This window comes from Pristiophorus japonicus, chromosome 6 (genome assembly GCF_044704955.1).
Source record: "Pristiophorus japonicus isolate sPriJap1 chromosome 6, sPriJap1.hap1, whole genome shotgun sequence".
NCBI lineage: Eukaryota > Metazoa > Chordata > Chondrichthyes > Pristiophoridae > Pristiophorus > Pristiophorus japonicus.
In genome coordinates, this window is record NC_091982.1 from 183,401,975 (window position 1) to 183,429,776 (window position 27,802).

Here is a 27,802-nt window from a genome sequence, read left to right on the forward strand (position 1 = left end):
AATCTATTGTCTCTCCACTGTACCTAGCTTTTAACCATTTTAAAAATACGGGATCTATCCTTTTTGGTCTAACATGGATGACCTCACACTTATCTGCATTGAAATCCATCTGCCAGTTTTGCCCACTTAATCTGTTAATATCTCTTTGTAATTTTATGCTCGCATTTAAATTACTTTACCACCAATCTTTGTGCTATCAGAAAACTTGGATTATATGTCTCTCTATTGTGTTACCTTAAGTCATTAATAAATATAGTGAATAGTTGAGACTGCAGCATAGATCCTTGTGGGACACCACTGGTAACTTCCTTCCAATTCGAGTACATACCCATTATCCCTACTCTCTCTTCTACCGCCTAACCAGGTCAATAATTTGCCTTCAATTCCATGAGCTTTAATTTGAGCTAATAGTCTCTTATGTGAAACCGTACCGAATGCCTTCTGTGAGTCCATATAAACCACATCCATAGACCTTCCCCTGTCTACTACTTTAGTTACTTGCTTAAAAAAAATCAATTATGTTTGTTAGACATGACCTACCCTTACAAATCCATGTTGGCTCTCTCTAATCAGCTCAGATTTTGCTAAGTGTTCAGTCACTGTGTCCTTAATTATAGATTCCAATAACTTCCCCACAGCAAATGTTAGACTAACAGGTCTATAAATTCCTGGTTTCTCTCTCTCCTTTCTTAAATAATGGAGTTACATTTACAATTTTCCAATCTAAAGGGACAATTCTTGATTTGAGAGAGCTTTGGAAGATTTTGCTAAAGCTCTGCAATTTCGTCACCTATTTTCCTTTATGCCCTGGGGTGGAAACCATCGGGTCCTGGAGATTTGTCAGTCTTTAGTGCCATTAATTTTTCTAATACTGTTTTCTTGCTTACGCTAATTTGAGTGAGTTCCTGTCCTTGATTCATTATTAATCTACCTGGAATGTCAGGTATATTATCCTCTTTCTCTAATGTGAAGACTGACAAAGTAATTATTCAACAAGTCTGATATTTCCTTATTTTCATTTGCAATATTACCTGCATCTGTTTTTAAAAGGCCCACATTACCCTTGACTATCATTATTTTTCCTAATATGCTTGTAAAATCCTTTTGTGTCAATCTTGATATCTCTCGTAAGTTTCTTCTTGTATTCCCTTTCTTACTATCTTTTCTTCTCTTCCTTTGCTGTTCTTTATATCTCTCCTAGTCCCCTAGTTTTGTTATCTCTCTCATAATACTAAACCAGGTTAACTATATATCAGTTGTGGACAAACTCTTAGGGGGTAAATTAAACCTCGTTTCACTTTTTTGGTGGTGTAAAATGAGCAATTTAATATGGATAAGTGTGAGGTAATACATTTTAGGCAATAAAACAAGGAATGGGATTATACACTCGATAGAAATACACTGAAGGATGTGAGGTTCAAATGCATAATACCCTGAACATGTGAATGTAGAAGGATAAAGCCATAAAAGGCCAATAGAATTTTGAGTTTTATAAATGCACCATTGAGCACAAGAAGTAATGATCAATTTATACAAAACATTGCTTAGCCCATGGTTAACAATATTATATTAGCTCCTGTGAGGGCAGGCATTGGGATAGTCAGAGGTCCACTTTGTGGAAGGAGGAGAGGTCAGAGTGACCGCCGCCATTGTGCGCACCATGTGCTCGCTAGGGGCTCCGCAGTTGAGTAGGGCCAGCGGCTAGGGGGGAGGCCAGAACGACGCCGGAGAAACGAAGGAAGGCCCAGAGGTCGGTGGAGGGAGGAAGGCCCGAACGTGAGGACAAAGAGAGAAGGTAAGGCCCAAATCTGTGGTCAGAGCTGGTCGGAAACTCACCGGACGCCGTCGGGGATCGGTTGAAGCAGCTGAGTTGGCCATGTCCAGGGGGGAGCTAAAGGCTTGGTAGCAGGAAGGTCTAGGTGGAAAGTCTTGGCAGCAGGAAGGTCGATCTAAGAGGTAAGTCCAGCACTCCTCGATGAAGAAGAGGAGCAGGCATGGTTGGGGGATGGGCAGTGGGCCCAGATAGCTGCCCTTGCAGCACAGGTTTTATGGATAAGGGATACACTTTAGGGGTAGGAAATGCACCCACTATTAGGGCCAGGGGCAGCTTAAACAATGAGGGAAGGGGGGGAATGGAGATCCGGGAAGTGAAGGATGGCAGCAGATGGCCAGGGGGAAATTTGTTAAGGGAGAGCTCACTAGGGAGCTGCCATCCTGTCCGCCATCTTCGATCTCCCGACCAACAGATCCACCACAGACCCAATCCACATCCAGACCCGGGTCAAGCAAGTCATCACACCAACGCTCTTCTCAATCTTCCTTACTGCAATGCTCTATCTCACTCTCAACAAGCTCCCCACTGGAGTGGAACTAAACTATAGAACCAATGGGAACCTGTTCAAACTTCGTCGCCTCCAGGCTAGATCCAGAGTCGTCCCATCCTCTGTCATCAAGCTACAGTACGCGGACGATGCTTGCGTCTACACACATTCAGAGGCCGAACTCCAAGCCATTGTCAACATCTTCACCGAGGTGTTCAAAAGCATAGGCCTCACACTAAACATCGGTAAGACAAAGGTCCTCCACCAGCCTGACCCCGCCACACAGCACTGCCCCCCCCGGTCATCAGAATCCACGGCGCGGCTTTGGACAACTTGGAACATTTTCCATACCTCAGGAGCCGACTATCAGCAAGGACGGACGTTGATGACGAGGTCCAACACCGCCTCCAGTGTGCCAGAGCAGCCTTTAGTCACCTGAGGAAGAGAGTGTTGATCAGGATCTCCAACCTGTCACCAAGTTTATGGTCTACAGGGCAGTAATGATACCCGCCCCCCTATATGGGTCAGAGACATGGACTGTATACAGTAGACACCTCAAAGCGCTGGTGAAGTACCACCAGCGCTGTCTCCACAAGATCCTGCAAATCCACTGGGAGGATAGATGTACTTATATCAGTATTCTCGCTCAGGCCAACATCCCCAGCATCAAAGCACTGACCACACTCGACCAGCTCCGTTGGGTGGGCCACATCGTCCATATACCCGACACGAAACTCCCAAAGTAAGCGCTCTACTCAACTCCTTCACGGCAACTGAGCCCCAGGTAGGCAGAGGAAACGTTTCAAGGACACCCTCAAAGCCTCCTTAATAAAGTGCAACATCCCCACCGGCACCTGTGAATCCCTGGCCCAAGACCGCCCAAAGTGAAGGAAGAGCATGCGGGAGGGCGTTGAGCACCTAGAGTCTCGCCGCCAAGAGTATGCAGAAATCAAGCACAGACAGCGGAAGGAGCATGCGGCAAACCAGATTCCCCACCCACCCTTTCCTTCAACCACTGTCTGTCCCACCTGTGAAAGAGACTAATTCTCGCAATGAACTATACAGTCACCTGAGAATTTACTTTCAGAGTGGAAGCAAGTCTTCCTCGATTTTGAGGGGCTGCCTATGATGATGATGAACAGTATTGGGTGCCCCATTAGAGAAAGGACATTAAAGCCATCGAGCACGCATTGCATAAATTGAATAGGATGATGCCAGGAATGGGAAAGTATAGTTCTGAGGAGAGACTTGAGATGGTGGGACTATTTCCACTGGAGGAAAGAAGATTAAGTGGAGATTTTAATAGAGGTTTTTAAAATGATGAAGAGTTTTGATAGTGTGAATAAAGAAAGAGTATTTTCTTTGTTTCAGGTGTGAGTGATGAATGGTCATTAACTTAAAAGTATCACTGAGTGAGGAGAGAGATTAAGAGAAATGTGTTTTTTTACAAAAAGGGAGCATGATATGCATTGTGTCGGGGACGGTTGAGGAAGACTTTTATATCTCAGGGAAAACTGGATAATGTTTGAAGCACAAAATAATAGAGAGTAATGGGGAGAGTGCGGGGTAGTGGGATTAATTTTGGATTGCTCGAGCAAAGAGCCAGTGCAGACATGATGGGGCCGAAATTCAGTGTGCCTAGAAGAACCATTAACGCGGGTTTTCGGTATCCGATCAGAAAAAACGATCGGCCGCTGCGTTCCAGTGTATTGTCCCCCCGAAGCATATTCGGCGGGGGGAGGGCGGAAGGTTTCCAGCGGTGCGCACTTTCGGCGGGGTGAAGCAACGGTAAAGTGGTTTTGGCTGCGGTGATGTCATCAGGGTGCACAACGCTGCGACGCGGCCACGGCACCCATTTTCAGCACTTAAAAAGGGAGGTTTTTTTCAGCAGTGACTCCGGCAGGTTTTTGTGTTGGTCCACTTTGCTGTGGAATGCGACACCATTGGACAAGGTCAACGGACTATTCCCGCGATCGGGGCGATTTTTGGAGGAAAGTTTGGCTTATGTTTTTTCCCTGCATTGAACCTGCTGAGCGGTGTTCAGAGGTTTTGTGAGAGTTCTGAGGAGACTCTAGTTCTCCGCTCTCTACTGGAGGCTTGTAGGCCTCATTCTGTGCTTCAGAGGCCTGCTCGGCAGGATGCAGCCTGAAAAAGAATGGGATCACTGTTGGCAGGGGAACACCTGGGTAGACGCGGGGCAGCATGCAGGAGAAAGTGATGCCGTCAGCAACGTCTATAGAAGCAGCGAGCAAGGGAGGCATAGTAGCCATGGCTGGCCAACAGCGAGAAGGGCATGCAGATATCCACAGACCTGCAGCCAGAGAGGGTGGCCAGGAGGGAGATGGCGTCAGAAGGAGGATGAGATATGCTGACCACCCTCTTTCCCACCGCCCCCCCCCCCCCCCCCCCCCCCCGCCAACCAAATAATGGGCCAGGAGCATTACCAGCAACAACCTCCGACAATCAGGAGGACCATCCAGTTGCCAGTGGAGGTTGTCAACGCAGAGGTGGGGGAAGGAGGCCTGCCCTCAAAGGACCGCCCTGACCGTAGAGACCAAGGTCACCATCGCGTTGAATTTGTATGTCATGGTGTCTTTCCAGTCTGCCACTCGCAATTCTTCGCACATCGGTACATCTGGCAAGTCAACGATGCACTCTACAGTGCAGTACATCTCCTTCCCCATGACAAGGGACAAACAGGTGGAGCAGCAGGCTAGACTTGCCCAAATTGCAGGCTTCTCGAAGGTGAAGGGTGCGATGGACTGCACACACATTGGGCTGAGGGTGCCACTACATCACCCTGAGATCTTTGTGAACGCAAGGGGTTCCACTCGCTAAATGTCCAGCTCGTGTGTGACCACCAGCGTTGGATCCTGGCAGTTGATGCGAGGTACCCAGAAAGCAGCCATGATTCCTTCATTCTGCACAGGCCCGAATCAGGATTGTGGTTGGCTGCTTGGGGACATGGGATATCCCCTGTCCACTTGGCTGCTCACTCCTCTGCAGAGCCCCAGGACAGTGCCAGAGCATGCATACAATGATGCTCATTGTGGCACCAGGCGCATCATTGAGCACTGCATAGGCATCCTTAAGCAGAGGTTCCATTGCCTGGACTGGTCTGGTGGTGACTTGCAGTACTCTCCTCAACAGGTCTCCATATTCGTCGTAGTCTGCTGCATGCTGTACAACCCGGCCATCATGAAGAGACAGCTGCTGGAGGTCGCGCCAGCAGTACCACCTGAGGAGGAGGCCCAGGAGGAGGAGGATCCCCGTTGCCACCGAGCTAGGAGGCATCGTCCCCAGCGCAGCCCTGCAAGGGAGATGCAGCTGCGTCTCATAGCTGCTCGCTTCAGATAATCCCATCCACACATGACCCTTCAGCTCCCACTTTCAATCGCAATGAGTGCCTTCACGCACAATTGCCCACTCCCAAATTAAACACCTGGCCTGATATAAGTGCCTAAAATAAATATTTATCAAAATATTCAATTCAATGCAACAACACAACAGAAACAAAAAGACTCCCATCAACTAGCACCAATAATCATCTCTTACCCACACTCCTGACCACTTCCAACAGGCTCTCTCGTACCCTTGTCAGTGCCCCCAACATCTGGGAATGCATTGCCTCCACCCTTCTCTCGTAAGCCACTACATCAATGGCATCATCTGAGTCCCCTTCGGCGGTACTCCGGTGTGGACTCGCCCCCCTGGAGAGGTAGAATCTGAGGTTGCCCACCTCCGTCACCATGCTGCAGCCCTCTACGCCCCGGTGCAATATCCAGTGCCGCCCCACCTACCACATCAGCTACTTTAGACTGCGCATTCCCACCAGTATCTGAGCTACCGAGTGTGAGTGGAAGCAGTGATGTGCTTGTGCCATCTGTGTCCTCCTCCTCTTCCTCATCAGTTGTCTGGATGAGCCGGGGAATGCTGACAATAGTCTCCATCATTTGAGGCCTCAGTGTCATCATCAGTGCTTGTCGAGATTGGAGGGCTTTTTAGAAGGTGAAGAGTAATTGTTTCCATGAGTTGGTGACACTAACAAGGGGGTATGTACACAAGATTATGAATGGAAGAATGAAGAGGAAAGTTAGAACAAAACTTTCCACACAGACGGTTATTAGAACATGGAATGCTTTTTATCACAAGTAGCTGTAACATAACCTAAAAGGGAATTGGATAAATATTTCAAAAGGAAGAATATAAAAGGAGATGGGTTATCAGAAGTGACGTGGAATTAATGTACAAAAGCAAATTACTGCGGATGCTGGAATCTGAAATAAAATCTGGCATTAATGTAGGTGGCTTCTTGACTAACATGCCAGAAATGTTTTATTGATAATGCTACAGAATTGGTAAACATATTACTAAGTTTTATTTAAATAAAAAGGGCCATTAAATTCCTGTTTGGTTTGAATTGCTTTTTCTTTCCAGGTTATCGATATTAAAATGGAAAATGAGGGCTCTGGAGATGGCCTCCATCAGATAAATCATTACCACTTTGCAATGGATGGCAAATCCTTTTCTATTGTAACTGAGCATTTTCAGGATCTGCTTTCAAAAGTCAGTAATTGATGACTAAAGTTTTCTGAATAATTTTGGCTAAGGATATTGTTGGCCATACGCAACTAAAAATGTTGTTCTGTTTATCTCAGTTGGTACTACATGGTACGGTATTTGCTCGCATGGCTCCTGATCAAAAAACACAGCTGGTAGAAGCATTTCAAAATGTAGAGTAAGTACTGAATAACTATTTTTAAATTGGAAAATATTAAACAGATGGGTGAAGTGTTTTAGTAATTCGATGTACATTTAATACATAGTATTAATATCTGTCAATTATTTTTTTCAGAATTAAATTCCTTTTCTATCTTGTATTTTGTTTGTCTTTTTTTCTCATTTTTATAACCACAAATGCAAAATGTAGTCATGCATTTCTTTCCTTGTCGAATTTTTAGTCTCTGAAATCTCTTCATCATTACTTTTAATGGAAAAAATAATATAAATATCAAAAAGCATAGTACCTAATTAGAAACGGTTAGCAATCATTTATAAGTCTTTGTGTTGCAGTTGTCTAAGGATTTTCAGTGCTACACAACAGGTAAAATTCATACAGTTTACCCACTGAAGAGTAACATTTAATATCTGGCTTGAATCCTTATTCCTCTTGACAGCTATTACGTGGGAATGTGTGGAGATGGCGCCAATGACTGTGGTGTAAGTTTTTTTTTAAGTTTTCAGATTACTAACATTTCTATCTGTATTTGGGGCAATAGTTTAAAATACAAATGTATGATTTACAGGCACTAAAGCGAGCACACAGTGGCATCTCATTGTCTGAATTGGAAGCTTCTATAGCATCTCCATTCACATCAAAGACTCCAAACATTGCATGTGTACCAAACCTCATCAGGTAACTTATTTATTTAACCATAAGAGTTCCAAGAGTTAGATTATTTTTTTTTTGGTAGTGTGTGCAACATACCCTCTATCTTTGTTTTGAAATTATCTCCCAGAGTTCTGTGCTCACTGTCAATGCCAAATAGCTTTCCGACTTCTCATATCTATACCTTTCAATAGATTTCTTGCTTCTGTATTTTATCTGTACCTTTTCATTAATTGAAAGGCCGGCATCATGTCTCCTGAAAGAGGTAAGAAAGCTATTTGGCTTGAATATGGACTTCCTCTAACTTACACTCTACTGCTTTGCCGATATAGTTTATCATTCTATTTGCATTATTGGTTGCTGTTTCATAATAGTTGGATATGCTAAGCATCTCGAGTCTACTAAAAGACCTAGATCTCTTTCATCTTCATCCTTAGTTATATTGATACAATTCATGGAATGTTTATGTTGCCAATTTTTTTTCCTTATGTGCAGTACTGTACACTTGACCGTACTGAGATTCATCAGCCATTGTTCTGCCCACACATACTTTATCCAGTTAATTTTGTTCAAAAGATACTTTTTAGAATGGGTTGTCTCTTCTTGTTTGCAAATTAGACTAATTTACATTTAGTTTCTTAATCCAAGTTGTTAATATCGTGATTCCAACAGTGGAACTGCACTCAATACTCCCTCCTCCAACATAACTCCTCTAACAAGCAATTACTGCTTTCAGCCCTTTAACCAATTTCTTATTCATTCCCAAATTTTACCCTGAATCTCCAAGGCTTTGACTTAACTGGTAGCCTTTTGTGCAGCAGTTTGTCAAAAGGTTTTTCAAATTCTAGGTACACCCATATATATATATATATATAGCTTTCCACAGTCCACCTGGAATGTCACTTACTCAATAAAGTAAAGGAGGTTGGTCAGGCAGGATCTTCCCATTCTGAATCCATTTTTGCTGCTGTTTACGAGTCCACATGCCTGTACCTTTTCATTTTCCTCATGCCACTTTGATGCTCCAACAGAAGTCGCACAGTCAACTTCTGGATTGGTTCTTTCAACTGCAGTATCGCATGACTGGGAAAATAGATTAAAGTATGGGACGGTTGATGAGCAGTGGCAGACATTTAAGGAGCTATTTCATAACTCGCAACAAAAATATATCTCAATGAGAAGGAAAGACTGTAAGAGAAGGGATAACCATCCGTGGCTAACTCAGGAAATAAAGGGGCCGAAATTGATGGCCTTCCCTCCCATTGCCGGCGAGATCTGCCGAGATTTCTCTCCGGGTTGTGCCCAGTGCCAGTTTGCACTTGGACTGGAGCAGGCGGGAGGGGAGAACCACCGGCAACTGCCTGCTGACGTCAGCGGACGACTAAGTGCTGCAAGTGACCTCTTGCCCACAGAGATGCCAGATTGCTGCGGGCGGAAGTCGGCGCCAGGACCACCGTGAGGGGGCTGGTCTAACCCCCAAGGTAAGTTTTTTAAAAACTGAAAAAAAAGATTCACAGCGACTTACCTTAATGGATTCCCCTGAAGATCTTCTGGGTAACTTTTTTTTTCCAATCATTTTTATTTGTACGCCTTTGCCGCCGAAATTGGAAGCTTCCGCCCGCTCCCGCCCAGTTTGACGGCGTATGTTGCTTGTTTGCCGCCGGCCCAACTTTTAAATTATTTTTCATCAATTTCCCGCCCAAAATGCCGCCTGGTCTTTCGCCAGCCATCAGCAGTCTTTTGGGCAGCACTTGGGCGAGACTTGGCCTTCACCAAGTTCGGCCCCAAGGGATGGTATCAAATTGAAAACAAGGGCATACAATGTGGCCAAGACAAATGGGAGGCCAAGGATTGGGCCAGCAAAGAACGACTAAAAAATAATAGAGAGGGAAGATAGATTATGAAAGTAAACTAGCACAAAATATAAAAACAGATAGTAAGAGTTTCTACAGGTAGATGAAAAGGAAAAGATTGGCTAAAGTAAATGTTGGTCCCCTAGAGGATGAGACTGGGGAATTAATAATGGGGAGCAGGGAAAAGGCAGAGACGCTGAACTAATATTTTGTATCGGTCTTCACGGTAGAAGATACTAAAAACCTCCCAATAGTGGATAAGGAGGGAGGCAAAACGTTGGCAGATGGAGTATTATGTGGGAAAATGTGGGTTATCCACTTTGGCAGGAAAATAGAAAAGCAAATTATAATTTAAATAGAGAAAAATTGCAAAGTGTTGCAGTACAGAGGGACCTGGGGGTCCTTATGTATGAAACACAAAAAGTTAGTATGCAGGTTCCGCAAGTAATCAGGAAGGCAAATGGAATGTTGGCCTTTATTGCAAGGGGGATAGAGTATAAAAGCAGAGCAGTCCTGCTACAACTGTACAGGGTATTGGTGAGGCCACACCTAGAGTACTGTGTACAGTTTTGGTCTCCATATTTAAGGAAGGATATACTTGCATTGGAGGCTGTTCAGAGAAGGTTCACTAGGTTGATTTCGGAGATGAGAGGGTTGACTTATGAAGATAGATTAAGTAGGTTGGGCCTATACTCATTGGAGTTCAGAAGAATGAGAGGTGATCTTATCAAAACATATAAGATAATGACGGCGCACGACAAGGTGGATACAGAGAGGATATTTCCACTCATAGAGGAAACTAAAACTAGGGGGCATAGTCTCAGAATAAGGGACCGCCCATTTAAAACTGAGATGAGGAGGACTATTTTTTCTCTGAGGGTTGTAAATCTATGGAATTCTCTGCCGCAGAGAGCTGTGGAGGCTGGGTCATTGACTATATTTAAGGCGGAGATAGACAGATTTTTGAGTGATAAGGGAATAAAGGGTTATGGGGCAGGAAGTGGAGCCGAGTCTCTGATCAGATCAGCCATGATCTTATTGAATGGTGGAGCAGGCTCGAGGGGCCAAATGGTCTACTCCTGCTCCTATTAGTTATGTGCAATGCCGTTGCTGAGCAGTAGTACAGATTTGGCGGCCAGACCCGCAAAGATCTCCATGTTGCTCTTGCTAGAGCCCAGAGTCCTACCTCTTTGCTGCTTCAACAAGCCGGTGCCTCTTCAAGCCTGTTAAGCACCATTGGACCGTTTTACTACATTAAGACGCTATATTTAATGCAAGTTGTTATGTCAGACTCCACTGACTGACTAGACCATGAGCACTTTCTGCCAATCTCTCCAGAGAGGTAGCGGCATCCTCCATCTCCTCCGAGTCTCCCCCTTCTCTAGAACTGGATTCAGACGCCTGGGAGCTCACCTGGCAATGAAGAGCTTGCTCGACCTGGTGTAAACCCTCCGCACTGGTACCCAGCTGAGGTGAGCTGATTGACTCTGTCACTACTTGGGGGTGGCTTTCCGGTGAGGTGGCGGCTACACTTCCAATAAAGAACAGAGGTGTTGAGCTCTTGCTTTCCATTGGCCCTTTCTCGAGCAACTCAATTGGCACGAGCTGCATGGCAAGAGCCAGAGTCCTCTCCCTCCATCTCCTTCAGAAGCTGCTCCTCCTCCATTTCCCACAACCTCACCCTCTTTTCCTTCTCCTTGTTCACAGCGGATGCTTTCCTGCATCTTGGCTCACCTGCAGGAAGGAAGAAAAGAGGGTTAAAATGATTGCCTTTGTCAGTGGTAAGATGCTTGGCCTGGAGCATTGGGAAATAGCAAGTGGACGGGTAATCATTTGATTGTGGACTTCCCTCCTCCCCCGCCCGCCCCCCCCCCCCATTTTTGCCACTGGCAAGGCAATATTTTTATTATTCATCCCTCGTTGTCATGAAGGCATTAAAAGTAACCATTCAATCCTGATTAACTACCCTTCATGGACAATGATCCTGCTCACTTCCTGGTTCTGAGTTGCACAAAAGGCACCATAATCAACAACAACAACAACAGCTTGTATTTGTATAGCGTCTTTAACGTGGTAAAACGTCCCAAAGCACTTCACAGGAGTATTATATTAAAAAATTGACACCAGGCCACATAAGGAGAAATTAGGGCAGGTGACCAAAAGCCTGGTCAAAGAGGTAGGTTTTAAGGAGTGTCTTAAAAGAGGAAAGAGAGGTGGAGAAGTTTAGGCAGTGAATACCAGAGTTTAGGGCATATTCAACACAAGGCACAGGCATCAATGGTTGAGCGTTTATAATCAGGGGTGCTCAAAAGGGCAGAATTAGATGAGCACAGATATCTCAGGGTTGTGGGGCTAGAGGAGATTACAGAGATGGGGATGGGCGAGGCCGTGGAGGGATTTGAAAACAAGGATGAGAATTTTGAAATCAAGGTGTTGCTTAACCGGGAGCCACTGTAGCTCAGTGAGCACAGGGGTGATGGGTGAACGGGACATGGTGCGAGTTAGGACATGGGCAGCTGAGTTTTAGATGACCTCACGTTTATGTACGGTAGAATGTGGGTGGCCAGCCAGGCGTGTGTTGGAATAGTTAAGTCTTGAGGTAACAAAGACATGTAAGAGGGTTTCAGCAGTGATCAGAAGCTCATTTCAGGATCAAATATGATACCACAGTTGCAAACAGTGTGGTTCAGCCTCCGACAGATATTGGGGAGAGGGATGGAGTCAGTGGCTAGGGATTGAAAATAATGGCTTTGGTCTTCCCAGTTTAATTTAGAGACCATGGAGGGGTCGAGAGAAGTGGTGGTGAGGTAGAACTGGTTGTCATCAGCGTACATGTGGAAACTGACGCTGTGTTTTCGGATGATATTGCCAAGGGGCAGCATGTAGATGAGAAATAGGTCTTTGGAGAGGAAAGGAAGGCTGGAGATGGGGCGGTAGTTTGCAAAGACGGGAGGGGTCAGGGTTTTTTTTTGAAGACGGGGTGATGACGGCAGATTTGAGGGAGAGGGGAACAGTACATGAGGAGAGAGAATTGTCAACAATATTCCATTCAGCATTCACAGGGCATTTTAGAAACCAGCAAAGGATGACCAAAAAAATGATAGAGAGAAAATAGAATGAGAGTAAACTAGCAAGAAATATAAAAGTAGATACTAAGTTCTTCTACAATATGTAAAAAGGAAGAGAATAGCAAAAGTAAATGTGGATCGCTTTGAGGCTGAGACAAGAAAAATTATAATTGGGAATAAGGAAATAGCAAAGACATTAAACAAATATTTTGTATCTCTCTTCAGAGTAGAAAACACAAAAAAAACCAGAATGAGAATGAGGAACTTGAAGTAATTAATATTAGTAAAGAAACAGTACAGGATAAAATAATGGGACTAAAATCCGATAAATCGCCTGAACCTAATGGCCTGCATCCTAGGGTTCTAAAAGATGGCTGCAGAGATAGTGGATATATTGGTTGTGATCTTACAAAATTCCCTAGATTCTGGAATGGTCCCAGTGGATTGGAAGGCAGTACATGTAATAATGCTATTCAAGAAAGGAAGGAAGTTAGCCTGACATCAGTCGTCTGGAAAATGTTGGAATCTCTTATTAAGGAAATGGTAACAGGACATTTAGAAAATCATTTTGGCCCAGAATTTACAGTTGTAATGAAGGTAAAACTGGAGTCTGCACATGTGCATTTAAACGTGGAAATCCTGACATTGCTGTCAGTGATACCCTTCTCCTCCACAGGGTGCGTTATTGCAGTCCTCACAGATGAATTCAATTAGAAATCACTGAATTAACATGAACTTCCACTCTATTCTCGCTATAAAAACCCTTGAAAAAGTTAAGCCATGTTGAATGAGGTGTAACTGACTTTTTAAAGACGTACTAAGTCATATCACTGCTGAGCAGCCTCTCTGGCCCTGAAAAACTAATTTTATATTTGTGGACTATCAAATTTCTCCATTCCGTTATAAAAATTGCATTTTATTTTATTTTTCAAAGTTTGTTTAAATATTTCAGCTTCTACTTTAATCCCATGTGTATGTCCCGACCTTTATTTTATTTTTTTGTAAAATTATAAAAAGTTAAATTTTCTAATAAAGCCTGCTTGTTACGTCCTGGTTTGTAGTCTGTGAGAATTCTTAAATGTGATTGACTGCTTAGCCTGCTTGATGGCATCACTGTTGTTAGGCACCAGATATCCCCTATAGATGGCACCAAAATGAAATTAACATCGGGAAAGGCAAAATCCACACCACGGAGACAACTAAAAGTTTGTGGACAGCTTTCTTCGGACCTCGGACCTTCTGACCTTGCACGAGTGCCATCACTTCGCCGCTCACCACAAAATCGAGGAAAATATAATTAGGCAGTGTCAGCATGGTTTTATGAAAGGAAAATCTCTTAAGTTTTTTGAGGATGTAACTAGCAGGGTAGATAAAGGGGAACCAGCGGATATTTGGATTTTCACAAGGCATTTGATAAGGTACCACATGAAAGGTTGTTACACAACATAAAGGCTCATGGGGTTGGGGGTAATAAATTAGCATGGACAGAGGATTGTTGAAAGGACAGAAAACAGAGTAGGAATAAACTGGTCATTTTCTGGTTGGCAGGCTATTACTAGTGGGGTGCCGCAAGATCAGTGCTGGAGCCTCAGCTACTTACTATCTATATTAATGACATAAAAGGACTGAGTGTAATGTATCCAAATTTGCTGACGATACAAAGCTAGGTGGGAAAATAAGCTGTGAGGAGGACACAGTCTGCAAAGAGATATAGACAGGTTAAGTGAGTGGGCAAGAATGTGGCAGATGGAGTATAATGTGGGGAAATGTGAGGCTATTCACTTTGGTAGTAAGGATAGAAAAACAGAATACTTTTTAAATGGTAAGAAACTATTAAATGTTGGTGTTCAGAGGGATTTCGGTATTTTTGTACATGAAATACAAAGTTAACATGCAGGTACAGCAAGTAATTAGGAAGGCAAATGACATTTTGGCCTTTATTGCAAGGGGTTTTGCAAGGAAGTCTTGCAATTGTACAGAACTTTGAGATCACACCTGGAGTACTGTTTGCAGTTTTAATATCCATCTCTAAGGATGGATATACTTGCCTTAGAGACAGTGCAAGCAAGATTCACTAGATTGATTCTTGGGATGAAAGGATTGTCTTGTGAGGAGAGATTGAGTAGAATGGGCCTATACTCGCTGGAGTTTAGAAGAATGAGAGGTGATCTCATTGAAACATTGAACATAAGACTAGAAAAAAATTGCTTCCTCTCAGGTTATTGAAAATGTTTCAATAACTTTAGGTGAAGCAATTTTTTTCTAGTCTGTTTTGTGGTTTGTTAATTTAAAACTTATTTAATTCTGTGCTCACAGTTTAAGACAAGCACCTGCACAAGCACTATGTCATCTAGTCTCAACATACTTAAGACTGGATGTGTGTCTATCTTCTTCCTGGTTCATTTTATGTTTAATGAAAACAAATTTAGTGAGGAACTTTGCTTTGTTTCATGTAGTGATGTAAAATTAATCCCTCTGCCAACAAAACCTCAATAGTGATGTCATCCTCCACTTTAGTATACTTTATAAAGTATAATTTACTAGTCTACTAATGGAATTTATTTAGTATACCATGTTATTCGAAACAGTTATTAAGTATTAAAATGATTTTAATTTAGTGATGCATGATGATATTGCGTTTCAGTGAGATGTAATTGAAACTAAAAAGCTGAATCGAAATGAAGTGCCTTCCTTATCTTTTGTTAACTAGATTTATATGAAGATAAAGCTTTGTTTTTTGTTAAGCAGGGAAGGACGTGCTGCATTGATGACATCATTCTGCGTGTTCAAGTTCATGGCCTTGTACAGTATAATCCAATATCTGAGTGTTACCTTACTATATTCTGTAAGTATTTGTTTTAGCTTAAGATAAGTCCCAGCATAAAGTTATTTGTGTAAATTAATTACATTCAGAATGCATGCAAGTATTTTTCTTAGGCATTCATTTCAATTTAAATTGTATAATTGCCCTCTCTGCTCTCAAATAGATACTCAGTAATCTTGGAGACTTGCAGTTTCTTTTCATCGACTTGGCTATCATTCTGGTCATTGTCTTTACTAGTGAGTATGCTAAAACTGTTGAGTAAAAATGTTTTGTCAAAATATGTCTCGTCAAAATATGTCTCGTTAGTGGTGTTCATTCTCGTAGTTTGTGTTGTGCGGTGAAATGGACTAGTACGAAGAAAATGTTTTAATCGGTGCTTAGAACTATAGCAAATATTTTGATGGATGTGTATAGCAAATATTTTGATGGCTGGTATTCACCAGCTTTTTTACTGAAGGGTAAAGTAAATTCAAATAGGTTACTATGTTTTTGGTAAAATGGGTAAGAGAATAACTATTAATAGTTCTGGACTAAAAACTGTCACTGTATGTTGTTAAGTGCACTCTTTATTTAGGTAGACACATTTTAAATGAAATTAGATTTCTAACTACTGTTTGTGGCTCAGTGGTAGCATTCTCTAAGTCAGAAGGTTGAGAGTTTAAGTCCCAGTCCAGAGACATCACCACAAAATTATTTAGGCTGACACTCGAGTACAGTAATGAGGGAGTGATGTGCCTTCAGAGGTGCCGTCTTTCAGATGAGATGTTTAACTGAGGTCCCGCCTGGCCTCTTGGGTGGATGTAAAAGATCCCATGTCATTATTCGAAGAAGAGCAGGGGAGGTAATCTTCTAGCAATATAGCAAATGGTATGGAAAAGGTAAATGTGGAAAATTAATTTAAATTATATTGCAAGAGTAGGATAAGGCACCATAGGTTCAAATTAGTAAAAGACAAATTTAGGACTGAAGTAGAAGGATATTCTTCACACAAAGAGTGAACAGTACATTGAATTAAGTTTTGCATAGAGTAATGGAAGCAAATGCCCGAGAATCTTTAAGAAGTATTTGGTGTGGCAATGGGGAGGCCTTTAGGGACATTCTGGATGGATAAACTAAGATGAGCTGAATTACCTTTCTCATCTGTAATTACCTTGTGATTTATCATGTTGAATAATGCCTCATTTGGTGAACTTTCAACCTACAATTTGTGTAGCAGATTGTTGTAAGAATTATACGGAACAATAATATCGAGAAGGAACTCCAGAGGGATATATTGCAAACAACATATGTCCTTTCTCATCTGATTGTGAAATGTTTTGGTGGCAGTAGTAGAGGAAAATGTATTATTCTTTCTGTTTTGTTTAGTGAGTTTGAATGCTGCATGGAAAGAGCTGGTTCCACAGAAACCACCATCTGGCCTAATCTCTGCTTCATTGATATTTTCGGTACTCACACAAATTCTTATCAGCGCTATGTTCCAGACAACTGGATTTCTGCTTGTGAAGCAGCAAACCTGGTATGAAGTATGGACGCCAAATTCAGAGTAAGTTCAAAAACAGTTACATTTCTCTAAGGGATGTATTTGTGAAATTGTTGTTCCAAAGGCACTAGTTATCCTGTGATGCCTTCCCCAAATTTACCATTTTATCTGATTATCAGCAGAGCACTTCACCGCAGCAATATTACAGCCAAGCTCTATTCTGTTCTTGTTTATTGTTCATGCACACACCCAGCTGGCATCATTGGATAGCGATGAGGAGTGGGACCCACTGGGATTTTTCCCTTCTAATCCAGGAACAGGGAGAACAACCGTCACCTCATATTTCTGCCCTGGCTAACTCCAGCAATGATTGTGATCAACCTTTTCCTTTCTGGTCTGCATGGGTCAGCTATTCACTGAATTCAGTAACTGAGCCATCAGAAGAGATTGATCCAATCTTCTTTAATTGGATTTGGAGTTGCTGGTTTTACCAGAATAGTATATGAGTAAGCATGAGATCAAAGTATTAAGCAAAATTAACAGTTTAAAAGAACTTATTTTTCTCAGTCCACGTTTTTCTTCTCTTAATTCTCTCCTCCAAAAGGAAAAAGCTTCTAGTAGGGTATGACACTGCAGACACCAGTAGCCATTTCGTACCTCACATTAGTTGCTGTTATTCATGCATGACCTTAGATTGTGAATAACAGTATTCTGTCTTGGGAATAGAGGGTTATGCGGATAGATTTAGATGAGGAAAGATGGGAGGAGGCTCGAGTTGAGCATAAGTGCCAGCATGAACTGTTTCTGTGCTGTATATCCTGTGTAATCCTATATGTAAATGTTGCATGCACATACATTTTCACCAAGGGACATTGGATGGCAATTTGGACTGCGATTGCAGGTGATGTCAGTGGCGGGCCTTGGCCTCCATCCTGGCCTCTTGCATGACTTTCTGATGATTGGGCTTGTTGAGCCCACCCAGCGGGTTTTCTGGCCAATTGAAGGAAGCTGGTCTGATGATGTAATTTTATGACATCATCAGCTGGTTTCTTTAAAAGGACCATGTACAAATTTACTTTGACATTTGTGCTGTCAGTGTTCTACTGCATTGAAGTGCTGCAAACACTGACAAGCACTGCACAGAGGTGCATGTCTGCACCAAGGCGCTCTCATGACCCCCTCTATATGCTTATGGAGGGAGTCACAGCATGCAGGGAAGTTTTCTTCCCTTCCAGTGGGCGGAAGAGACCTCCCCGTGAGACCAACGCAACCTGGTTGCACATTGCATAGCAGGACACAAGCAGGGATCATGTCAGGAGGACCAGGCTGCAGTGGAGCAAACCTTTTAATGATCTCAGTAGATCACGAACTGTTACTGCAAAGCCACACGCAACCTTATCTTGCTGTGCCACTCATCACTCTGCCTTCCCTACCCTACTCCTGCACATCCTTGTTCACACCAACTTACCTTGCACCTCTACCCATCCCTCTCTATCTACATTATCACTTCCCCCTCACACCCCCCTTCATCCTAGTTCAGTCATGCCAACTAACAACACACATGGGTAGGCACTTGTGTGTTTTAGCCAATGTTCATGTGAAATTTCTGTAATGTGCTGTCAAATATTGAAATCTTTATTTTGAACAATGTGCGTTTTTGGACAGATTTGTGTGCACCTTTTGGAAGTGGCTTAGTGAGTTGCAGTGAATGGTAAGACATAATGGTACCTCCCGCAATGGTGATGAGTGTGCAAGGAACGGCTTGGGCATTGTAGGGATGCTTTATGTTGTTGGTTTGGGGTGGTGCCAACCTGGCGCATCATGTGGCAGCCAGGGTGTGCAGCGTCGTGAAGTAAATGTGTACATGGTGAGACCAGCCTGGGCAGCAATCTGGTTGGATGCTGATGCCCTCTGTCCTGTGTAGCATCAGTTGATTGCGGAGAAGGTTGATATGGTTGTTGGTGATACCGGTGTGCATGATAATGCTGGTGTTGGGGCTGATCGTGGTCAGATTCTTAGGACCAAGGTGAGAGAGTATAAAGTGCATCCACGTTGATGGAATAGCTGGCAGGTGAAGTAGAGATGACAGAAGTGAGGTGGGATGGAAACTTGTGCAAAGTCTTGCAACATTCTGAATTTGTAGTAAAAATGCAGCTTAGAGAAGCTAGTGGTTAAGGGAACATTTCTCAATTGGCTGGGAGCTTTGGCTTGACATTTGAAGCTGTCAACTCAACAGCTGATGCAATGGTCAGTGATCACCCACCTCAGCTTCATAGACAAAATCTAGGCACAGCGGGAAACCGAAATTCGAAAAGCTGGGAAGAAATAGCATTGTTAAGTGGCTGTAAACAAGCCACTAATGATTTGAATTGGGTCTGCTCAGCGCTGGTAGACCCGAAATCAGGAAATGCAGGTGTGCACGTTTTGACAATGGGTACCCGATCCGCTGTCAATCATTTTAAGTTTCACAGGTAACCCGCCCCCAATCGGGGCTGCTGAGCACTGGCAAAATCGCGGTCTTGAAGTGGGAACTACAGCTGATCTTTTTTTGGAAAATTTTATAACTTTTTTGTGATTGTGCAATTTAGCTACTGTATTTGCCTACTAAACAGTGACTACACTTCAAAAATTAATTTGTTGTGAAGTATTTTGGAAGTCTTGACATGAAAGGTGCTGTATAAATGCAAATATTAATTTTAATGTTTCACTAATTTTAAGTTTTGTTTGCTAGGATTCTGCCTAAACAAAACAAAATGACAAATAATAAAAGTAAAAAAAGCATGAGTAGCATTTTACAAAAATCAAGTTGCTGAAATGTTCTGCTGGATTAATAAAGCACTTACAGATATAAGCTATGCATATCCTATTCAAACAGTAAAAATGATTTAATTTCCTCAGTGAGGTGTTCAATTTGAGTCTTGGATATTGCATGTATAACAAAATGTCCCGTTTATAGTTAGTTACAAACATATATGAAATATTAGACAGGAACAGTTTTGAATTTCTTGTGGTTTGTAAATAATCGAATTAAATGATTCATATGGTATCTTGATACCACTTCTTTGATTTTTCTTTTACTCCAACAAAAAGTTCTCAAGTTGATGAAATGATCTACATTAAACAGTACATTCATGTACAGTTGGATTACATTACGCAATAATCGGCATTTTCTTTTTGAGCTGTTTAGTATAGAAATTGATATTTGTTACTGTTTTATTACAGCGCCTGCAGTTCATCAAAACTGAACTTAACACTGGAGCACAATAATACATATCCTCACGATGAGAAGAATATTAGGAACTATGAAAATATTACTGTGTTTTTCATTTCGTGCTTTCAGTACCTCATTGTGGCCATTGTATTTTCTAAAGGAAAACCATTTCGACAACCTGGTTATAAAAACTGTAAGTTGAATATATTATACATATAGCTCTTGACAAAGGAATGGTTCAAGTTCCCCCAGTTAAGTTCACGAGAGAATCCCTGTGCTTCCTGCTAGCTAAGAGTAGAGTGTTTGTGTTAAGCCCAAAAATCAGAAATCTAAATGGGAGCAGCTAGGGGATTTTGATACACTTTCTATGTTGGATTGCTTCCATCCAGGTGAATTCACGATTGTGAGAGATATTTACCAGAAGTTTGAATATGGTCTTATCAGTACAATTGTTTGTGGAGTCAGCTGTGGCTCAGTGGGTAGCACACTCGCCTCTGAGTCAAAAGGTTGTGGGTTGAAATCTCACTCCAGGAACATGAGCACTCAAAATCGTGGCTGACACTCCAGTGCAGTGCTGAGGGAGTGTTGCACTGTCTGTGGTGCCGTCTTTTGAATGAGACGTTAAACCGTGGCCCCGTCTGCTCTCTCAGGTGGTTTAAAAGATCCTGTGCCACTATTTTGAAGAAGAGCAGGGGAGATATCCCCTGTGTCCTAGCCAATATTTATCCCTTAATCAACATAACAAAAATAGTTTATCTGGTCATTATCACATTGCTGTTTGTGAGAGCTTGCTGTGTGCAAATTGGCCTCTGCACTTTCCACATTACAATAGTGACTACACTCCAAAAGTACTTAATTAGCTGTAAAGCGCTTTGAGACGTCCGGTGGTCATGAAAGGCGCTATATAAATGTAAGTCTTTTTTTTCTTCCTTTCCTTGCAGTTTAAAACACTCAAAGTCTAGACTCATCACAAGCTTTTTGTGATTAATTTTACCAAAATGTCCAACTTTCTTCAACCCAACGTTAACAAGATCTATCCCGGGCAGCAATGTGTGCTGCTGGTGCTGCATTGCCTGCATCGCCTTCCGCTGCCTCCTTCTCCTCTGAATCATCTGAAGAGACTATGTGCTCTGCACCTTGTTCCTCCTCGCTGCCATGCAATGTTGTGCAGAGCACAGCACACCACGACCATTCTGGAGACCCTGACTGGTGCGTACTAAAGGGACCTCCAGATCTTACTAGGCACCTGAAGTGTGTTTTCAGCATGCTGATGGCTTGCTCGATGACACAGCTGGTGGAAATATGGCATTCATTGTATTGCTCCTGGATCTCAATCCTTGGGTTTCTGAGAGGTGTCATCAGCAACATTTTAAGTGGGTATCCTTTGTCTCCAAGCAGCCTGCCGGTAACTCTGCTTTGAGTTGTGAAGAGATAAGGGGGTGGACTGCCGCAGGACAAAACCATCATGGCAGCTGCTCAGGAATCTTGCGCATACCTACATAAAAATCTTCTTGTGGTTGCACACCAGCTGCACATTGATGGAGTGGAAGCGCTTGCGGTTATCGAACACCCCTGGGTGATCTATGAGTGCCTTAGTTGCCACATGCATGCAGTCGATGACGCCCTGCACCCAAGAGAAGTCAGCCAGAGCTGCAAACCCAAGTGCTCGCTCATTCTGACTTGCTTGTCGCAGGCAAAGTTGACACAATTGGCGGTCCTGGCAAGGAAGACATTAGTTACCAGTCTTGTGCGTTTGTCTGCTGCCAATTGTGAGATCCTGCAAATGTTTCCAGCAGAGCCCTGGAAGGATCCAGAGGCAAAAACGTTGAGGGTGATGATGACTTTGACAGCCACTGTTAAAGCATGGCCACACGGTCCTGTTGGCAGCAGGTCTTGTTCCAGCAGGCTGCGAGCGTCTGCCACCACCCAATGCGACACTCTGAGCCTCCTGAGACACTGATGTTTCCACATGTCAAGGAAGCTTATCCTCTGTCTGTACATCCTGTGTGCCGGGTATAGTCTACTGTAAGCAGCACCTCTCTGCTGCTCCCCTCCTGTGGAACTGCAGGTCTCTGAGCTGCTGCTGGTCTTGCTGCTGGTCATCTTGGTCCTCATCTGAGGTCTAAAGTAACACAGCAACCATGCTGATCTGATAGATCAGAGCTCCAAAGCGCAGATCAGACCACTAAACCTTTCAGCACAAGTACGGTGAACAAACCCTTTCACACAAGCAGATAAGAAAGCAGCTTTGAGTACTGAGTACTTATTGGCATATTTCCCTGACATGGCTTCCATTGCCACTGTCTTCTCGCCTTGCTTTCACTGGCGAGTTCTAGAAAGTCCGTGAAGCTAAAGTTAAGCTGCAAACCCACATCAATATCACTTTAATAGAGCAATTAACATAGTGAAATTAATAACCCGCCTCTGCCGAGGGGGTTGTGTGCACACAGCCATATGCGCTGGAGTGAAATACGGAAGTCGGTGATTTGGAGTTGGCTTCCCAACGCACTCGCATTTTTCCAGGATTTCACCCACCCTTACCCAAACCCACGCGCTCAACCATGTTAAAATTCCCCCTTGTGTTGTACAACAGCTTGTACAATATCCATCTTGAATAATCTAAAATTTTCTCCAAGTAAACATTGGGAAGACGAAAGCTTTTTTTCTTCAGCCCCTGCCTCAAACTCCGTTCCCTAGCCTCCGATTCCAGCCACCTCCATGGTACTGTTTGTAACTTTGTCGTTCTATCTAATCCCGAGCTGAGCTTCCGAATCCATATCCTCTCACAAAGACTGTTTACTTCCACCTCTAACATCACCCGTCTCCACCCCTGCATCTGCCCATCTGCAGCTGAAACCCTTATTCTGTTGTTACCCTTGAGACTTGACTATTCCAATGCTCTCCTGGCCGGCTTCCCATGTTTCGCCCTCCATAAATTTGAGCTCATGCAAAATTCTGCTCCCCGTATTTTAACTCGTACCAAGTCCCATTCACCCTTCACACTTGCACTCGCTGATCTGCATTGGCTCCTGGTCCACCAATGGCTTGATGTAAAAATTCTCATCCTTTTGTTCAAATCCATCCATGACCTCTCCCTTTCCTGTCACTGTAACCACCTCCAGCCCTGTAGCCACTTCCAGCCCTACAACCCCCCTGAGAACTTTGCCTTCCTCCAACTTTGGTCTCTTGTTCAATCGCCTACTTCCTTCGCCCCGCCATTGGAGGTCATGCCTTCAGCCGTCTAGACCCTAAGCTCTGGAATTCTCCCCCTAATCCCCTCCATCTTTCTACCTCCCTCTCCTTTAAAACCAAGCTTTTAGTCACCCGTCCTAATGTCTCCTTTGGCTCGGTGTCAATTTTTGTCTGATTACACTCCTGGGAAGTGTTTTGGGATGTTTTACTATGTTAAAGATGCTATATAAATGCAAGGTGTTGTAATCTGAAGTACGTGCAATTTTGTTTGTTCTAACAGATCCTTTTGTGGTCACATTGATACTTCTTCACACCTTTATATTTTTCATAATGCTGTTTCCAGTTGAGGTGATTGATCAGACTCTTCAGGTAAGGGCTATAAAATTCAATTTGAATTCTGAATTGTTGAGTTGTTTGAGAATACTGTATTATTGAAATTATCATTTAAAACTAACACAATATTCCCTTTTTCTTTCCTTGAGGTAATTACATTTTGCTAACCCCCTTATAAGAATATGGGGCCAAAATAGCCCCCCTCAGAGTTCCATTACCGCCTCTAGGAGGGAGAGTGGGATTTGAGTGGGTGGGGAGGGAGCAAGAGAGTGGGATTACAGCCCGTGTTGCCGCCTCGTCGGGCAAACGCCGCCCGCTTACCACCCAACGACGATACCTTTCCACCCTGCGAGAGCGCAGCCGCCACCACTCGGTGCCCCCGACAGTTTTTCCCAGCGGGAAGCTGCCAGTGGCTGGGCGGTGTGTCCGTCCTTAAAGGGGAGGGCACCTTTTATTTTAATTGTCGGCTGACTCTGAAGTCGGTTCGACAGTGGCGGCCATGGGTTTGGCCGGGCCACCAACAGGCAGCCTCGCACCCCCTCTTGGGTACCGGGCCGCTGGCCCAGTGGGTGACACTAAAGTGGCTGCAGAGCTCGCAGCGGCTCTCCCCTTTAACTGAAAGGGAGAGACATTGCTACACATCAGCGTGACACAGCACTTCCGCGTCACGCTGACATGTTCAGCGGGCGCTGATGACACCCTTCCACCCTGCTCCCAAGTCTCTTCCGCCCCTCAGCCGCCCAAACACCCCCTGGACAAATAAAAAAAAAATAACGAATCATTTAATTGGAATTGTGTGCCCCCTTTGGTGCGGAGGGCAATTTCGGTCCTTAGATCTCCAATGTGCTATCCATTGAATGGTCGAGGCACTGAATGGCATAATTAACCTGTGTGCTGGGTGGACCAAATATGCTCCATTTTGTATTGGTATCTGGGCTGGGTGGCATTGTCGATGTGCTTTTTATTATTAGAATAAGTTTGCGTCTATGGTGAAATTCATTCTCTGGCTGTTGAGGATCATAAGTGGGTGCATTTGAGAACTTCATCATGAATTTGTGCACAGCACAGAATACATTGGAATTGACACCTATTAGACATACTCTCATAGACCTGTGTTTGGGATAAGCGCAGCCCACTCTGACACTATTGCCCCCAATGGGTTGTGTCCAAAGGCAAGATTTTCATTGGCAATAATCGTGTAATGTAAAGTTCCTGCCATCAGTGGTATATATATATCAACATCGTGGGCCACCCCGACCTGCGAGAGGACACCACCGCAGGTCAGGAGGATAAAAGAGCTGAAGTGTGGGCCCTACAACATTGTGGGCATACCACTACAACTTCCAGCGCAAGCCGTTCTAAGTATGCAGCAACTTCAAGGTGGACAACTGGGTGACGCATTCAAGGCCCAGTTCGCCATTTGGAGCGTGGGCAGGAACATCGGCGGGGCCCAGGCACAGCTGAGGAGAGAGAAGGTCAGAGCAGATAAGCGGCCAGAGATCGTGGTGGAGGAACGGCAAGAGATCATGGCGAAGCTGCGGGGCCCAGAAGAGCCGAGGGCCCAGGGGCAGCACGGGCCTGCCCACACTGCTGTGTGCACACTAGGTCCGTGCAGCAGAGCAGGTCTCCAGTCGTCCTGGTTTACTCTTGCCACTGGATAAAGGCCAAGCTCTGTCAAGCCCATGTGGTGGCTGATGTGCAACGGTCACACAGGTTAAAAAAAAATCCACGCACAGGCATCTTCCACCCCTGGAGTTCAGGACTGGAATATCGGGTCCTCCATTGAAACATCAGTAAATTCATTCCTTTTGGTGTGGAAGCAAGTCATCCTCGTTCGAGGGACCGCCTTTGATATGATATGAGCAGGTAATTTCTGGGTGCCTCTAATGGAAAGAACCATTGGATTTGTACTCTTGGATATGGAGAAAACATCCTGACAAGAGAACTTTCTTGATCAGTGTGTTTCCAGCCCAATAAGGAAGGAAGCCGTGCTGAATCTAGTTGTGGGGAATGAATTAAGGCAAGTGGAGTATGTTTCAGTGAGGAAGCATTTGGGGATCAGTGACCATAATATCATTTGGTTTAGAAAAGTTATGGAAATGGATAAGAAACAATCAAGTGTAAAAATACTTAATTGGACAGAGATAATTTTAATGATTTTAAAAAGGGATCTTGTCCAGGTGAATTGGAATCAAAAATTAGTAGGCAAAACAGCAACTCAGAAATGGTAGGCCTTCAAGGAGGAGATGATTTGGGTACAAAGTGGGAACAGGAAGGGCATCCAAAGCTAAAGCTCCCTGGATGACTAAAGATATAGAGATTAAAATGAAACAGAAAAAGGAGGCTTATAACAAATGTCGTCATCATCATCATAGGCAGTCCCTCGGAATTGAAGAAGACTTGCTTCCACTCCTAAAGTGAGTTCTTTGGTGGCTGAACAGTCCAATACGGGAGCCACAGACTCTGTCACAGGTGGGACAGACATTCGTAGAGGGAAGGGGGGGTGGGACTGATTTACCACACGCTCCCTACTCCTGACCTCTTCACACTCGCGGTGTTGAGATTCGAAGAGCTCAACGTCCTCCCGGATGCACTTTCTCCACCTAGGGCGGACTTCGGCCAGGGTCTCCCAGGTGTCAATGGTGATGTCGCACTTTACCAGGGAGGCTTTGAGGGTGTCCTTGTAACATTTCCGCTGCCCACCTTTAGCTCGTTTGCCGTGAAGGAGCTCCGCATAGAGCAAATTGCTTAGGGAGTCTCTTGTCTAACATGCGAACTATGTGGCCTGCCCAGCGAAGCTGATCAAGTGTGGTTAGTGCTTCAATGCTGGGGATGTTAGCCTGGGTGAGGACACTGATATTAGTGCGCCTGTCCTTCCAGGGGATTTGCAGGATCTTGCGGAGACTTCGTTGGTGATATATCTCCAGCGACTTGAGGTGTCTTCTGTACATCGTCCATGCCTCTGATCCATACAGGAGGGCGGGTATTACTACAGCCCTGTAAACCATGAGCTTGGTGGTAGATTTGAGGGCCTGGTCTTCGAACACTCTTTTCCTCAGGCAGCCGAACACTGGAGGCGATTTTGAATCTCCGCATCAATGTCTGCCTTCGTTGATAAGAGGCTCTCGAGGTATGGGAAGTGGTCCACGTTGTCGAGGGCCGCGCCATGAATTTTGATGACTGGGGGGCAGTGCTGTGCAGTAAGGACAGGCTGGTGGAGGACCTTTGTCTTACGGATGTTAAGCGTAATGCCCATGCTTTCTCATGCCTCGGTGAATACGTCGACTATATCCTGGAGTTCAGCCTCTCGTTGAGCTGCAGTACGTGGACGACGCCTGCGTCTGCGCACATTCTCAGACTGAACTCCAACAAATGTAATGTTCATAATACAGTAGAGATAACCATGCTGAATACAGACGAGTTCAAAATGGAATGAGAGGGACAAAAAGAGAGTATGAGAATAGAACCCAAAAGTCTTTTGTACACAAATAGTAAAAGCGTGAAAGGCTAGCAGCACACAAGGTAGAAAAGTTATACAATACAGATGGGATGCATCCTCGGTTACTGAGGGAAGTTTGGGTGGAAATTGCGGAGGCTCTGGCCACAATCTTCCAATACTCCTTGGCTATGGGAGTGGTGCCAGAGGACTGGAGGATTGCAAATGTTACACCCCTGTTTTAAAAAAACAAAGGGGAGGAGGTAATTCCAGCAACTACAAGCCAGTCAGCCTAACAACGGCGGTGGGGAAACTTTGAGATGATAATCCAGGACAAAATTATTTGGCACTTCGAAAAGTTGGGCTAATATCTGAAAGTCAGCACAGATTTGTTTGACTAACTTGATTGAGTTCTTTGATGAAGTAACGGAGAGAGTTGATGGGGGTACTTCAGTTGATGTTGTGTATATGGACTTTCAAAGGGCATTTGATAAAGTACCACTTGTTAGCAAAATTAAAGCCCATGGGCTTAAATGGATATTGGTAACATGGATACAAAATTGGTTAATGGACAGAAAATAGGGTGAACAGTTGTTTTTCAGACTGGTGGAGGGAGGGGGGTGGGGAGTATACAGTGGCGTTTCCCAGGTTTCGGTATTATGACTGCTCTTTTTGATATATATTAATGCCCTGGA

At 43.9% G+C, this 27,802-nt stretch overlaps 1 protein-coding gene across 1 annotated transcript in view; it reads left to right on the forward strand.

Annotated features, from left to right (window-relative positions):
* The window catches only part of atp13a3 (ATPase 13A3), a 130,057-nt gene that overhangs the window by 55,018 nt on the left and 47,237 nt on the right, over positions 1-27,802 (forward strand). Inside the window, exons 15-23 of the mRNA XM_070883471.1 lie at positions 6,759-6,887; positions 6,980-7,059; positions 7,499-7,541; positions 7,628-7,737; positions 15,380-15,476; positions 15,619-15,691; positions 16,821-16,998; positions 20,158-20,339; positions 23,619-23,707. Of these exons, the coding sequence (XP_070739572.1) occupies positions 6,759-6,887; positions 6,980-7,059; positions 7,499-7,541; positions 7,628-7,737; positions 15,380-15,476; positions 15,619-15,691; positions 16,821-16,998; positions 20,158-20,339; positions 23,619-23,707 (981 nt within the window). The remainder of the gene's footprint in view (positions 1-6,758; positions 6,888-6,979; positions 7,060-7,498; positions 7,542-7,627; positions 7,738-15,379; positions 15,477-15,618; positions 15,692-16,820; positions 16,999-20,157; positions 20,340-23,618; positions 23,708-27,802) is intronic.